General features: G+C 45.9%; 1 protein-coding gene across 8 annotated transcripts in view; it reads right to left on the bottom strand.

The window, feature by feature from the left end:
- Positions 1 to 14,623, bottom strand: part of LOC110523972 (dymeclin) — a 156,932-nt gene that overhangs the window by 39,298 nt on the left and 103,011 nt on the right. For all 8 annotated transcript variants that reach the window (XM_090235049.1, XM_036977713.2, XM_090235046.1 and 5 more), the window contains one exon: positions 11,801 to 11,885. In XM_090235049.1, coding sequence (XP_090091175.1) covers positions 11,801 to 11,885 — 85 coding nt within the window. The remainder of the gene's footprint in view (positions 1 to 11,800; positions 11,886 to 14,623) is intronic.

Raw genomic sequence — 14,623 nt, 5'->3', positions numbered from 1 at the left:
CCTAGTGGGCTTCTGGGTAAAGCTGGCTTGGGTTGGGAGTCTGACCTGCCTGTCTGCCCTGACAGTTAGCTAGAGGCCAATAGGAATGCTGGCTGGAACTGAGAGGTTGGCTGGTCTGGTCTGCCTAGTGCCCTGGCTCCCTGGCAGTGGTAGCTTCGTGCTAATCCAGCCCCCATGACTGGCTGGTCATTAGTGGATTAGTGACTAACTGGCTGCTTCCACCTGCTGACTGTAACCTCAGCCTCAGTCTGAGCTACTCCCCCCTACCCCCCTCTCTATCTAAGCCAGCAGTGTAAAGACCACAGTACATAAAATACCTGTATAGTATTAGGCCCGAGAGCCGGCTGGCTGGGGCGGCCCTACTGAAGAAAGATGCTGGCTGCAGACAGTAAGGGAGGGAGACAGGAAGACAGACAGGCAGAACAGACAGACAGACAGAAAGAACAGACAGGGAGAGAGGCAGATGGACCGGCAGGCAGACAAGTGGGCAGCCTCTGACTCATCCTCTCTCAGTCTTTGCAGCAGTCTGTCGGAAGGTTTGCCTGCCATAAGCAGGGTGACAGTGTAAACTAATGACGGAGGGGGTGTGGAGGTAAAGCAGCAGGAGCGAAAGGGATGAAATGAATCTCCTCGCACTAGCAGGGTCACCTGTGCATATTGTGGTGTGTCATCATAGTGTTGTAGTATTCCTAAGTACTAGTTTAGCGTTTGAAAACAAACAAATAAATGATACCGCTGCAGTATGGATTCAGCCGAGCAGCACAACAGCTACAGTATATGTGATGCAATATTCTAGCTAGCAGGACTAACCCACAGAGGGAATAGTGCTCCAGGCTGAATCGGTGAGTATATATACAGACAATTAAACAGAGCAGATTCAGTGAGCCCACAGATGTAAACAGAGACACACGGAGGTCTGGTATGCCATGTTAAAGAGGTTATCTATACAGTATGTAGGGTTTAGGATGTATCTGTGTGGTGCTTTGATCTCCTCACAGAGATGAGTCCAAACCACTATTTCTTTCTTCAATATATTTCAACTATCCTTAAGAGGGAAAACAAAAACAACAAATCATTCCTGCTACTGGTTCCTACTGAGTCCGGGCCCTAACGTTCAGTTGAGCTCATCACGAAAGGACGAGGCGAGGGATTGAGTGGTAGAGTAAGATGGGGGATGGGCAGGGGTGGGCGGATAGCTGGAGAGAATGAGGGAGAGTGAGTGTGTGCGTGCGTAACAGCAGTCACTTTGAAATGTTCATTAGTAAACAGACACATGACCTCTGCTGAGGGGGTTTACAGGGGATAGGGGCTGGAGCTGCCCTTGGCCTGTCCCCAGGGGCCAGGGCCTAACCCTCTACAGACCTGACACTAACCAGACCCAGCTTCACAAACACACAGAGACAGAGAGAGAGACAGAGAGATACTGTGAGAAATACTCCCAAATAATATCATATTTTTTCAAGATAATATGTCAATCAATTCCCAACTTCTGTGCATTTACTAATGACATAAAGATGGGAATTATTCTGGGTGAGGGACAAACTGCTAATATTACTTCCAGATATGTATATGATTTCCATAGCCGGAGGGACATCCCATGACCATTAATACATTGTATATAACTTACAACTAATACATAGTGTAACCATCATCCATTTACATTTTCTTCATGTAAATTCATTTATTAGCCATTCCTTCGTTCTTTTTATCATCTTATTTTCTTTAATTAAATGTATCGACCAAAGATGACAATACAACAGCAGTAGTGTTGTACCTGTATACATGATTATATGTACTATTTTTATAATTACTACTGAAATGAACTGTATTTCAATATCCTCATTGCATTGTACTGTATTTACTGAAATGCTGTACCCCTATACTGCTTTGTCAATATCTACAAATTATATTTCATCCAATAAAGCAATCTGAATTAGAATTTGAGAGCTTGAGAGAGCGAGATAAAGCAAGGGAGAGAGAGAGCGAAGGGGAACGAGCGAGGGAGAGAGAGAGCGAAGGGGAAAGAGCAAGCGAAGGGGGAGAGAGAGCGAGGGGGAGAGAAAGAGAGGGAGGGGGAGAGAAAGAGAGGGAGGGGGAGAGAAAGAGTGGGAGCGAGGGAAAAGGAGAGCAAGGGGGAGAGAGCAAGGGAGAGAGAGGGAGCGAGGGAGAGAGAGGGAGCGAGGGCGAGAGAGAGAGAAGGGGGAGAGAGAGAGCGAGAGGGAGAGAGAGCAAGGGGGAGAGAGAGCGAGGGGGAGAGGGAGCGAGGGGGAGAGAGCGAGAGCAAGGGAGAGAGAGAGGGAGCGAGTGAGAGAGAGCGAGGTAGAGCGAGGGAGCGAGGTAGAGCGAGGGAGCGAGGGAAAGCGAGGGAGCGAGAGAAAGGGAGAGCGGGGAGCGAGGGGGAGAGAGTGGGAGAGAACGAGAGAGAGAGCGGGAGAGAACGAGAGAGAGAGCGGGAGAGAGACCGAGAGAGAGAGAGAGAGAGAGAGAGAGAGAGAAATCGAGACCGAGAGAGAGAAAGCGAGACCGAGAGAGAGAGCCGGACCAAGAGAGGGAGAGAGAGAGAGAGCGAGGGAGAGAGAGAGAGAGCGAGGGAGAGAGAGAGAGCGCGAGGGAGAGAGAGAGGGAGAGAGAGAGGGAGAGAGAGAGGGAGAGAGAGAGCAAAAGAGAGAGAGAGAATGCTGTGTGCGTGGGAGGTAAGGAACAAGGGTTGATGAACAGGAGGAGGGGGATTTGGTGGTGGTGAGGAGATGCAAAGACAAAGTTGAGTCCCAAAAGGCACCCTATTCTCTATAACGTGCACTACATTTTCATTTACATTTGCCACTTTTTGGTCAAAAGTAGTGTACTAGAAAGGGAACAGGGTGCCATTTGGAACACACAGGTATTAGGGGGAAACGCCCCCACTGAGCTGACAGTGTTTGAGGTCTCTCATCCTCTCTTTTTAATATCCTCCTGCTTTAAGGACAATCCTACATTAAACAAACATTAGCTCCCTCTCCCTCGCTCTCTCTCCATAGCCTGGCCACCATGCCAAATTACATTGTTTCCAGATGCCAGTCAGTCACAAACTCTCTCTCTCCCTACTCCCCTCCTCTCTTTTTCTACACCCCTTCGGTCTCTCTCGCAGTTCACTCTCTACTCCCCCGTTCCTCCTCCCCTCGAGCAGCGGGGAACGGAATACTGTCAGGGCCAGCTGCTTTATATTACTGCCTTTACATCCACTCTTCTGCTAAACAGACCAGAGAGGAAAGAAAGAGGGGGGAGAGAAGGAGAGAGAAAATAGAGAACGATGAGGGAGACTACAGAGGGAAGGAGTATTGCGGCTAGTTAAATATGTTTTGTCCCGCCCCACTTGGCATTGACACCGAGCAGATACTACTGAACAGGAACAGGGATGGGGACAGGGCTAGATACTCTACCCCTCCCTAGCAGATCAGTGACTCAATCAGGTCTGATGCCTGTGGCCAGTGGCCAGAAAGCTGCCATATAGACCAATGTCCCTATAGCCCATGATAACAATAACATGTTCATGGCCAGCCAAGCCCACTGTCATTCACAAAGGGACTGTGGGACTGAATATGAATATGGGCCAGAAGGCAGAGAAGGATTTCATCAGAGTGGTCCATCGAGCTCACATGGATTAGAATATATCTAGGTGTCATATGGAGCTCAGTGCCCTGAGCTGCAGTCTAGCCTAATGAGAACATCCACAGCTCTAAGCACATGGGGAAGGGAAGAGGGAAGCTTTGGAGAAGGAGGGAGGAAAAGAGAGAGCTGGTTACCTCTAGGCTACAGAGAGCTGGTAGGCCCATCCACCGAACTACCAGGTGTGAAACAGGGAAGGGACTCAGGGAGTATGATCATTTGGTATAGAGCAGACCTAACTCACGCTATTAAATGAATCAAAACAGGAAAATGTTACTTTTGGCTAGAAATCCAAAAGGAAAGACTAATCAGAGAAAAACATCCTCCTGTGTGCTACTTATACCCCCCCACTAGAATCTCCATACTTTAATGAAGACAGCTTCTCCATCCTGAAGGGGGAAATCAATCATTTCTAGGCCCAGGGACATGTACTAGTCTGTGGCCACCTAAAGTCCAGAACTGGACAAGAACCTGACACACTCAGCGCACAGGGGGAGAAACACCTACCTGGAGGTGACAGCATTCCCTCCCCCATATATCCCCCCCCCACTTATCCAACCAAAAAAAGACACCTGAGCCTACGCCTTCACTATTGTGAATCACTAAAGCAATACAGAAATACACAACGAAAAAAAAGGAACAGCACGTCAGAAATCAGCTCAATGTAATTGAAGAGTCCTTAGACTCTTTGAAAATTGGAAAACACAAAACAAACAACACAAAGAGTTATCTATCCAAAAATTGAGATGTATAGGTAAACCACTTCCCCAATATGTTTGGCCCTATAACAAAGAACAGCTAGCAAAAACATATACATGATCAAATACAAATCTTAGAATCAACTATTAAACACTACCAGAACACACTGGATTCTTCAATTACATTGAATGAACTACAGGACAAAATTCAAACCCTCCAACCCAAAAAGGCCTGTGGTGTTAGTATTTATTATGGATCCCCATTAGCTGCTGCCAAGGAAGCAGCTACTCTTCTTGGGTTCCAGCAAAATTAAGGCATTTTATCATTTCATTTGTATCCTCAAAGAAATGATAAAATATACAGACCACAAATTCCAATTCTCTATACTTAAACATTATCCTTAGCTCTGGCATATTCCCCAATATTTGGAACCAAGGACTGATCACCCCAATCGACAAAAGTGGAGACAAATTTGACCTCAATAACTACCGTGGCATATGCATCAACAGCAACCTTGGGAAAATCCTCTGCATAATCATTAACAGCAGACTCGTACATTCCCTCAATGAAAACCATGTACTGGGCAAATGTCAAATTGGCTTTTTACCAAATTACCGTATGACAGATCATGTATTCACCCTGCACACCCTAATTGACAAAAAAACAAACCAAAACCAAGGCAAAGTCTTCTCGTACTTTGTTGATTTCAAAAAAGCTTTAGACTCAATTTGGCATGAGAGTCTGCAATACAAATTGATGGGAAGTGGTGTTGGGGGAAAACCATACAACATTATAAAATAAATGTACACAAACAACAAGTGTGTGGTTAAAATGGACAAAAAACACACTTATTTTTATATATAAATATATATATATACACAGTGGGGCAAAAAAGTATTTAGTCAGCCACCACTTGTGCAAGTATATATATACACAGTGGGGCAAAAAAGTATTTAGTCAGCCACCAATTGGGCAAGTTCTCCCACTTAAAAAGATGAGAGAGGCCTGTAATTTTCATCATAGGTACACTTCAACTATGACAGATGACATGAGAAAGAAAATCCAGAAAATCACATTGTAGGATTTTTAATGAATTTATTTGCAAATTATGGTGGAAAATAGGAATTTGGTCAATAACAAAAGTTTATCTCAATATTTTGTTATATACCCTTTGTTGGCAATGACAGAGGTCAAACGTTTTCTGTAAGTCTTCACAAGTTTTTCACACACTGTTTCTGGTATTTTGGCCCATTCCTCCATGCAGATCTCCTCTAGAGCAGTGATGTTTTGGGGCTGTTGCTGGGCAACACGGACTTTCAACTTCCTCCAAAGATGTTCTATGGGGTTGAGATCTGGAGACTGGCTAGGCCACTCCAGGACCTTGAAATGCTTCTTACAAAGCCACACCTTCGTTGCCCGGGCGGTGTGTTTGGGATCATTGTCATGCTGAAAGACCCACTATATGTGAATTGATCGCCCCCCATCTATCCTCAGAGGTCGTACTGTTAAGTGACCTAAACTGGGATATGCTTAACACCCCGGCCGTCCTACAATCTAAGCTAGATGCCCTAAATCTCACACAAATTATCAAGGAACCTACCAGGTACAACCCCAAATCCCTAAACATGGATATGTGGATATCTTAGATATGATCCTGACCAACTTTCCCTCTAAATACACCTCTGCTGTTTTCAACCAGGATCTCAGCGATCACTGCCTCATTGCCTGCGTCCGTTATGGGACCGAGGTCAAATGACCACCTCTCATCACTGTCAAACGCTCCATAAAACACTTCTGCGAGCAGGCCTTTCTAATCGACCTGGCCCGGGTATCCTGGAAGGATATTGACCCCATCCCCTCAGTAGAGGATGCCTGGTTGTTCTTCAAAAGTGCCTTCCTCATCATCTTAAATAAGCATGCCCCTTTCAAAAATTTTAGAACTAAGAACAGATATAGTCCTTGGTTCACTCCAGACCTGACTGCCCTTGACCAGCACAAAAACATCCTGTGGCACACTGCACTAGCTTCGAATAGTCTCCGTGATATGCAACTTTTCAGGGAAGTCGGGAACCAATACACACAGTCAGTTAGGAAAGCCAAGACTAGCTTTTTAAAACAGAAATTTGCATCCTGCAGCACTAATTCCAAAAGTTTTGGGACACTAAAGTCCATGGAGAATAAGAGCACCTCATCTCAGCTGCCCACTGCACCACCGATAAAGCCACGATAATCAAGAATTTCAATAAGCATATCTCTACGGCTGGCCGTGCTTTCCACCTGGCTACCCCAACCCCGACCAACAGCTCTGCACCACCAGCAGCATCTGGCCAGAGCCCCCCCTGCTTCTCCTTCACCCAAATCCAGACAGCTGATGTCCTGAAAGAGCAGCAGAATCTGGATCCCTACAAATAAGCTGTGCTAGACAATCTGGACCCTCTCTTCCTAATATTATCCGCCGCCATTGCCGCAACCCCTATTACTAGTCTGTTAGTCTGTTCAACCTCTCTTTCGTATCGTCTGAGATTCCTAAAGATTGGAAAACGGCCGCGGTCATCGCCCTCTTCAAAGGAGGTGACACTCTAGACCCAAACTGTTACAGATATATCCATCCTGCCCTGCCTTTCTAAAGTCTTCGAAAGCCAAGTGAACAAACAGATCACCCACCGTACCTTCTCTGCTATGCAATCCGGTTTGCGAGCTGGTCATGGGTGCACCTTAGCCACGTTCAAGGTCCTAAAAGATATCCTTAACCGCCATTGATAAAAAACAGTACTGTGCAGCCGTCTTCATCGACTTGGCCAAGGCTCTCGAATCTGTCAATCATCGTATTCTTATCTGCAGACTCAACAGCCTTGGTTTCTCTAATGACTGCCTCGCCTGGTTCACTAACTACTTCTCAGATAGAGTTCAGTGTGTCAAATCGGAGGGCCTGTTGTCCGGACCTCTGGCAGTCTATGGGGGTCCCACAGGGTTCAATTCCCGACTCTTTTCTCTGTATATATCAATGATATCGCTCTTGCTCCGGGGGATTCTTTGATCCACCTCTATGCAGACGACACCATTCTGTATACATCTGGCCCTTCTTTGGACACTGAGTTAACAAACCTCCAAACGAGCTTCAATGCCATACAACACTCCTTCCGTGGCCTCCAACTGCTCATAAAACGCTAGTAACACTAAATGCATGCTATTCAACCGAGAGCTGCCCGCACCCGCCCTCGCGCCTAGCATCACTACTCTGGACGGTTCTGACTTAGAATATGTGGACAACTATAAATACCTAGGTGTCTGGCTAGACTGTAAACTCTCCTTCCAGACTCATATTAAGCATCTCCAATCCAAAATTACATCTAGAATTGGCTTCCTATTTCGCAACAAAGCCTCCTTCACTCATGCTGCCAAACATACCCTCGTGAAACTGACTATCCTGCCGATCCTTGACTTCGGTGATGTCATTTACAAAATAGCCTCCAACACTCTACTCAGCAAATTGGATGCAGTCTATCACAGTGCTATGCGTTTTGTCACCAAAGCCACATATACTACCCACCATTGCGACCTGTATGCTCTTGTTGGCTGGTCCTCGTTACATATTTGCCGCCAAACCCACTGGCTCCAGGTCATCTATAAGTCTTTGCTAGGTAAAGCTCCGCCTTAGCTCACTGGTCACCATAGCAACACCCACCCGTAGCACGCGCTCCAGCAGGTATATTTCACTGGTCATCCCCAAAGCCAACACCTCCTTTGGCTGCTTTTCCTTCCAGTTCTCTGCTGCCAATGACTGACACGAATTGCAAAAAAAATTACTGAAGTTGGAGACTTATATCTCCCTCACTAACTTCAAGCATCGGCTGTCAGAGCAGCTTACCGATCGTTGTACACACAGCGCATCTGTAAATAGCCCAGCCAACCTACTACCTACTTCATCCCCATATTTGTTTTTTTTTCTGCTCTTTTGCACAGCACTATTTCTTCTTGCACATCCTCATCTGAACATCTATCACTCCAGTGTTAATTTCTAAATTGTAATTACTTTGCCACTATGGCCTATTTATTGCCTTACCTCCTTACTTAATTTGCACACACTGTATACACATTTTCTATTGTGTTATTGACTGTACCTTTGTTTATCCCATGTGTAACTTGTTGTTTTTGTCGTTGTTTTTGTCGCACTGCTTTGCTTTATCTTGGCCAGGTCGCAGTTGTAAATGAGAACTTGTTCTCAACTGGCCTACCAGGTTAAATAAAGGTGAAAAAATACAAATACCTAACCACTGTGACCGACCCAAAATTAAGGAAATCTTTGACTTTGTCTCTAACTCTGAATGATCGGTTATGAAAAGCCAACTGGCATTCACTCCGGAGGTGCTGACTTGTTGCACCTTCTACAACCACTGTGATTATTTTTATTTGACCCTGCTGGTCATCTATGAACGTTTGAACATCTTGGCCATGTACTTTTATTTTTTTTATTTTTTATTTTACCTTTATTTAACCAGGCAAGTCAGTTAAGAACAAATTCTTATTTTCAATGACGGCCTGGGAACAGTGGGTTAACTGCCTGTTCAGGGGCAGAACGACAGATTTGTACCTTGTCAGCTCGGGGGTTTGAACTCGCAACCTTCCGGTTACTAGTCCAACGCTCTAACCACTAGGCTACCCTGCCGCCCCAGGCGCAGCCAGAAAAGGACTGGCCACCCATCAGAGCCTAGTTCCTCTCTAGGATTCTTCCTAGCTTCCTGCCTTTCAAGGGAGTTTTTCCTAGCCACCATGCTTCTACATCTCTATTGCTTGGGGTTTTAGGCTGGGTTTCTGTATAGTCCTTTGTGACATCAGCTGATGTAAGAAGGGCTTTATAAATATATTTGATTGATAAGAGACTCAGTTAGCATAGCCTTGCTATTGAGAAAGGCCGCCGATGGCAGACCTGGCTCTCAAGAGAAGACAGGTTATATGCACACTACCCACAAAATGTGGTGGAAACTGAGCTGAAAACTGAGCTGCACATTACAACATCCTGCCAAATGTATGACCATATTAGAGAGACATAGATGCACATAGATGCGCAATCACACCAGCAAGATTTGTGACCTGTTGCCACAAGAAAAGGGCAACCAGTGAAGAACAGTTACCATTGTAAATACAACCTATATTTATGTTTATTTATTTCCTTTTTGTACTTTTAACTATTTGCACATCATTACAACAATGTATATTGACATCATATGAAACTTTTGTGAGTGTAATGTTAACTGTATATTTTTGATTGTTTATTTCACTTTAGTTAATTATCGATTTCACTTGCTTTGGCAATGGGGGGGGGGGGGGGGGGTGAAGAACCCCTTGGACCTTGAGGGAGGGGGAAAGTCACTGCAACCAGTCACCCAGGAGAAGGGGCGGGGGGGAGAAGGGGATGGTGAAGGCTGCAGACTGGGAGGCAGGAAAGCAAGAGATGGAAAGAGGAGAACAGTGGCCTAGCCAGTCTCCTATCACCAGTAAAAGGCCAAAGGTAGATCCACTATCTCCTAGGCCTCCTATCACAACACCATCTACTACTAACAAAGAGAGAGACGGAGAGAGATGGTGTGTCCTAGAGAATTACAGTGACAGAGGACTGGGGAGAGTGATAAATGGGGTGGGAGAGAAAATAAGGGTGAGATGGAGTGAGAGAGCAGTGAATGAGGGGGGTGGTGGTGGCTGGAGTGGAACGAAGGACTAGGGGCGATTGTAGGGGAAGAAGTAAAGTCAACCCCCCCCATCACCCTCGCTTTCGCCCCTTCTCACCCGGCACGCACGCTCTGGAGTCAACTTTAATTACTGCCACGTGCCACTTCATCCCTTTCATCCCCCCGCCTCTCTACATTTCCCTCCTCCCCTCTCCCACAGCTAGCTCCCTCCTCAGCCTTCCCTCTTAGCCTCTCCCCTGCCCATTTCTACCCTCTCCCATGAGACCAAGACCTGCTCCCTCCTCACCCATCTCACCCCTTCACTCCCCGTCAGCCTTTCTCTTCTCCCCCCTCTACCCTCTGTAAATCGTGTCTGAGCTTGTGGCTCTGCGTCACGGCAGATCAGTCACGAGGCCTGAAGGCAAAGTGGGGCCTGTCACTCTGCCTTTGTCCTGCCTAGTCTCCCCTCATCTCCCATCCTCCCCCCTGTGACGCAGCACACTACACCCCAACACGACTCACACAGCCTGCCTGGCTCTACAGACAACAACACTGCCGTGTGCATATCAGCGTCACATTTTCATAGGTGCTTGTTGTATATATGCATAATGTGTATTTATTGCAGTACAAATAGTTGTTATTATTAGGAGCTTTGGTGAGTAATTTCCAATGTATTTGTTTCACAAGGAAAATCAACTTTAAAAAAACAAGTTTTTAAATGTGTGTGCCAAATATGAAGGTGTGTTTATTTGTGTGTTTGCATCCAACGTGTTATGACGTTTGTAGTGACTGATTGAGAAGCTGACTGATTGAGAACCGCAAACAAATTAAGTAATTGTAGGTTGTTGACTGGATGTTATGATAACCACCTTTATGTTCAAACTGCAGGATTTCCTTCTTCCTAGCACTAAATAAAAACCTCTTAACAACATTACTTAGTAACAGAACAAAACTTTGAAGTCTAGACTGGACGTGAGATACGAACACAGAACAAGATCCCTGAGAGCTGGTTGGAATCTAGTCACAACTTCTTCCATTGAGACCAGGGTCATATTTATTAGACACCAAACATAAACAGGGGGCGGTACTACCTGAACTGGTCCAATAAGAAATGTCTTGTTTTTGTTTTCTGTTGCAAAATATTTCTTTACTATGTTTTGCTATGGTGTGCCCTAATGAAAATTACCCCGACCAGCTTATTGTTGGAGCTTGGAGGAGACCTTCCATGATATAATTCACACAGACATATAGCAAACATGATATAATTGATAAAGACGTATTCAAAACACAATGTGACGAGGGAGGGTAATGTTTGGGTGAAGTAATATCATTGGCCAGAAGTTAATTCAGCATCAACGACTCTAGACATAGCAATGGTATTATCAAGTATATGGGTGTATGTGTGTGTGTGTGTGTGTTTTGGAAGGGAAAAGGGCCATTAAGGAGACATCCAAACAAAAGAGAGTGGGGGTGAAGGGTGCTTCCCTTCTGCCTGTGTGTGGGAGGAGCCTAATCACTGACACGCACACACCTCCAGCCACTTCTGGGTCTGTGCGTCTGGGTGTCTAGGTTTGCGTATGGCCTCTGTCTCTTACTGGGTTTGCATCTGCATTCATGTCACCTGTGTCTTTGTTCCTGTGTGTTTAGGGGGGGTTGTCAGGCATCAGGCCCCCCCAGCCCTAAGGCCTGCTCCCTCCCTGCAGACAGAGGAGGCTGTGGTGTGTGTGGCTGATTGCAGTTGACGTGGCTGGAGGTCCAGGGGACCAGGGAAGTGGGGGAACTGTACTCACATAGTCTGCCCGCCGCAGGCCCCGTGGAGACTGGGTAGCCTGCTCCAAAATCTTGTTGTGCTTCTTGGACAGCAGTGCAAACAGGCTGAGGGGGTGAAGAGGGAGAGAGAGGGATGAGAGAGGGAGCGAGACAGGGGAGGAGGGGGTGAAGAGAATGAGGGAATGAAGAGAATGAGGGAGCGAGACAGGGGAGGAGGGGGTGAAGAGAATGAGGGAATGAAGAGAATGAGGGAGCGAGACAGGGGAGGAGGGGGTGTGAGAGAGAAGCAACAGCATGAATCAGACTAGCAACAACATCCTCCTCACATCTCACTCAAGAAAGACAGACAGAGACAGCGTTACAGAGGAGATCTAACACACAAACACTGTCACTAACACACATGATGCTGTACGCACTACACATGGGTATTTCTATAAACTAGGGTACCATTGAGGATTTCCTGCGGTGGACAACTTATTTGCTGTTGATAAATTGATAATAATCAGCCAATTTTTAAAATGTCATTACATTAAGATATAACAGGGGAACATAGCTACCTACATTCAATACAATTCACAAGTTGATTTAAAAACAGTCTAAAACCTTTTCTCGTGGTTGGAGTCTTGACAGACATGTCCAACATCGCTTGACATAAAACAACTTTTCTTTCCTTTCATTTATGGCAGGTGTTGTTAGTTATAATACGTTTTAAATCAAATCAAATTGTATTTGTCACATGTGCCAAATACAACAGACCTAACAGTGAAATGCTTACTAACAATCCCTTAACCAACAATGCAGTTTTAAGAAAAATAATTGTTCAGTAAAAATTAATTAAAGAGCAGCAGTAAAATAACAGTAGCGAGGCTATATACAGGGGGTACCGGTACAGAGTCAATGTGCGGGGGCACAGGTTAGTCGATGTAATTGTGGTAAAATGTACATGTAGGTAGAGTTAAAGTAACTATGCATAGAGTAGCAGCAGCGTAAAAAGGGGGGGGGGGGGGGGGTCAATGCAAATAGTCTGGGTAACCAGCTGTTCAAGAGTCTTATGGCTTGGGGGTAGAAGCTGTTAAGAAGGCTAGAAGGGACCTAGACTTGGCACTCCGGTACCGCTTGCCGTGTGGTAGTAGAGAGAACAGTCTATGTGGCTGGAGTCTTTAACAATTTTTAGGGCCTTTCTCTGACACCGCCTGGTGTAGAGGTCCTGGATGGCAGGATGCTTGGCCCAAGTGATGCACTGGGCCGTACGCACTCTCCTCTGTAGTGCCTTGCATTCGGAGGCCGAGCACATGCCATACCAGGCAGTGATGCAACCAGCCAGGATGCTCTCTATGGTGCAGCTGTATAACTTTTTGAGGATTTGAGGCCCATGCCAAATCTTTTCAGTTTTCTGAGGGGGAATAGGCTTTGTCGTGCCCTCTTCATGACTGTCCTGGTGCGCTTGGACCATGTTTGTTTGTTGGTGATGTGGACACCAAGGAACTTGAAGCTCTCAATCTGCTCTACAACAGCCTCATCGATGAGAATGGGGGCATGCTCAGTCCTCCGTTTCCTGTATTGTGAATGCTGAGCTGTAATCAATGAATAGCATTCTCACATAGGTGTTCCTTATGTCCATGTGGGAAAGGGCAGTGTGGAGTACAATAGAGATTCCATCATCTGTGGATCTGTTGGGGCGGTATTCAAATCGGAGTGGGTCTAGGGTTTCTAAGATAATGGTGTTGATGTGAGCCATGACCAGCCTTTCAACGCACTTCATGGCTACAGACGTCGGTAGTCGGGTCGGTAGTCATTTAGGCAGGTTACCTTAGTGTTCTTGGGCACAGGGACTTTGGTGGTCTGCTTGAAACGTGTTGGTATTACAGAATCAGTCAGGGACAGGTTGAAAATGTCAGTGAAGACACCTGCTAGTTGGTCAGCGCATGCTCGGAGCACACGTCCTGGTAATCCGTCTGGCCATGCGGCCTTGTGAATGTTGACCTGTTTAAAGGTCTTACTCACATCGGCTAAGGAGAGTGTGATAACACAATCATGCATGCTTCAGTGTTGCAAGCCTCGAAGCGAGCATAGAAGTAATTTAGCTAGTCTGGTAGGGTCTTGTCACTGGGAAGCTCGCAGCTGTGCTTCACTTTGTAATCTGTATGGTTTGCAAGCCCTGCCACATCCGACGAGCGTCAGAGCCGGTGTAGTACGATTAAATCCTAGTCCTATATTGATGCTTTGCCTGTTTGATGGTTCATTGGAGGGCATAGCGGGATTTCCGGGTTAGAGTCCCGCTCCTTGAAAGCGGCAGCTCTACCCTTTAGCTCAGTGCGGATGTTGCCTATAATCCATGGCTTCTGGTGGGGGTATGTATGTACGGTTAACTGTGGGGACGACGTCATCAATGCACTTATTGATGAAGCCAGTGACTGATGTGGTGTACACCTCAATGCCATCGGAAGAATCCCGGAACATATTCCAGTCTGTGCTAGCAAAACAGTCCTGTAGCTTAGCATATGCATCATCTGACAACTTCTTTATTTATGCATCCTGCTTAAGTTTTTACTTGTAAGCAGGAATCAGGAGGATATAATTATGGTCAGATTTGCCAAATGGAGGGTGAGGGAGAGTTTTGTACACGTCTCTGTGTGTGGAGTAAAGGTGGTCTAGAGTTTTTTTCCCTCTGGTTGCACATTTAAAATGCTGGTAGAAATGAGGTAAAACGGATTAACTTACATACCATTTCATGTCTCCTTATGTTATGGCGTGAAAACAGCTTTCATGGGCACATAAATTCCAAGTAATATATGTGATTGGAAAATGGAATGTTTCTAACCAGAAGAGTCACCTTAACTTGA

This window comes from Oncorhynchus mykiss, chromosome 5 (assembly GCF_057628025.1).
Source record: "Oncorhynchus mykiss isolate SJ-2025 chromosome 5, ASM5762802v1, whole genome shotgun sequence".
NCBI lineage: Eukaryota > Metazoa > Chordata > Actinopteri > Salmoniformes > Salmonidae > Oncorhynchus > Oncorhynchus mykiss.
This window is presented reverse-complemented; position numbering and strand designations above follow the sequence as displayed.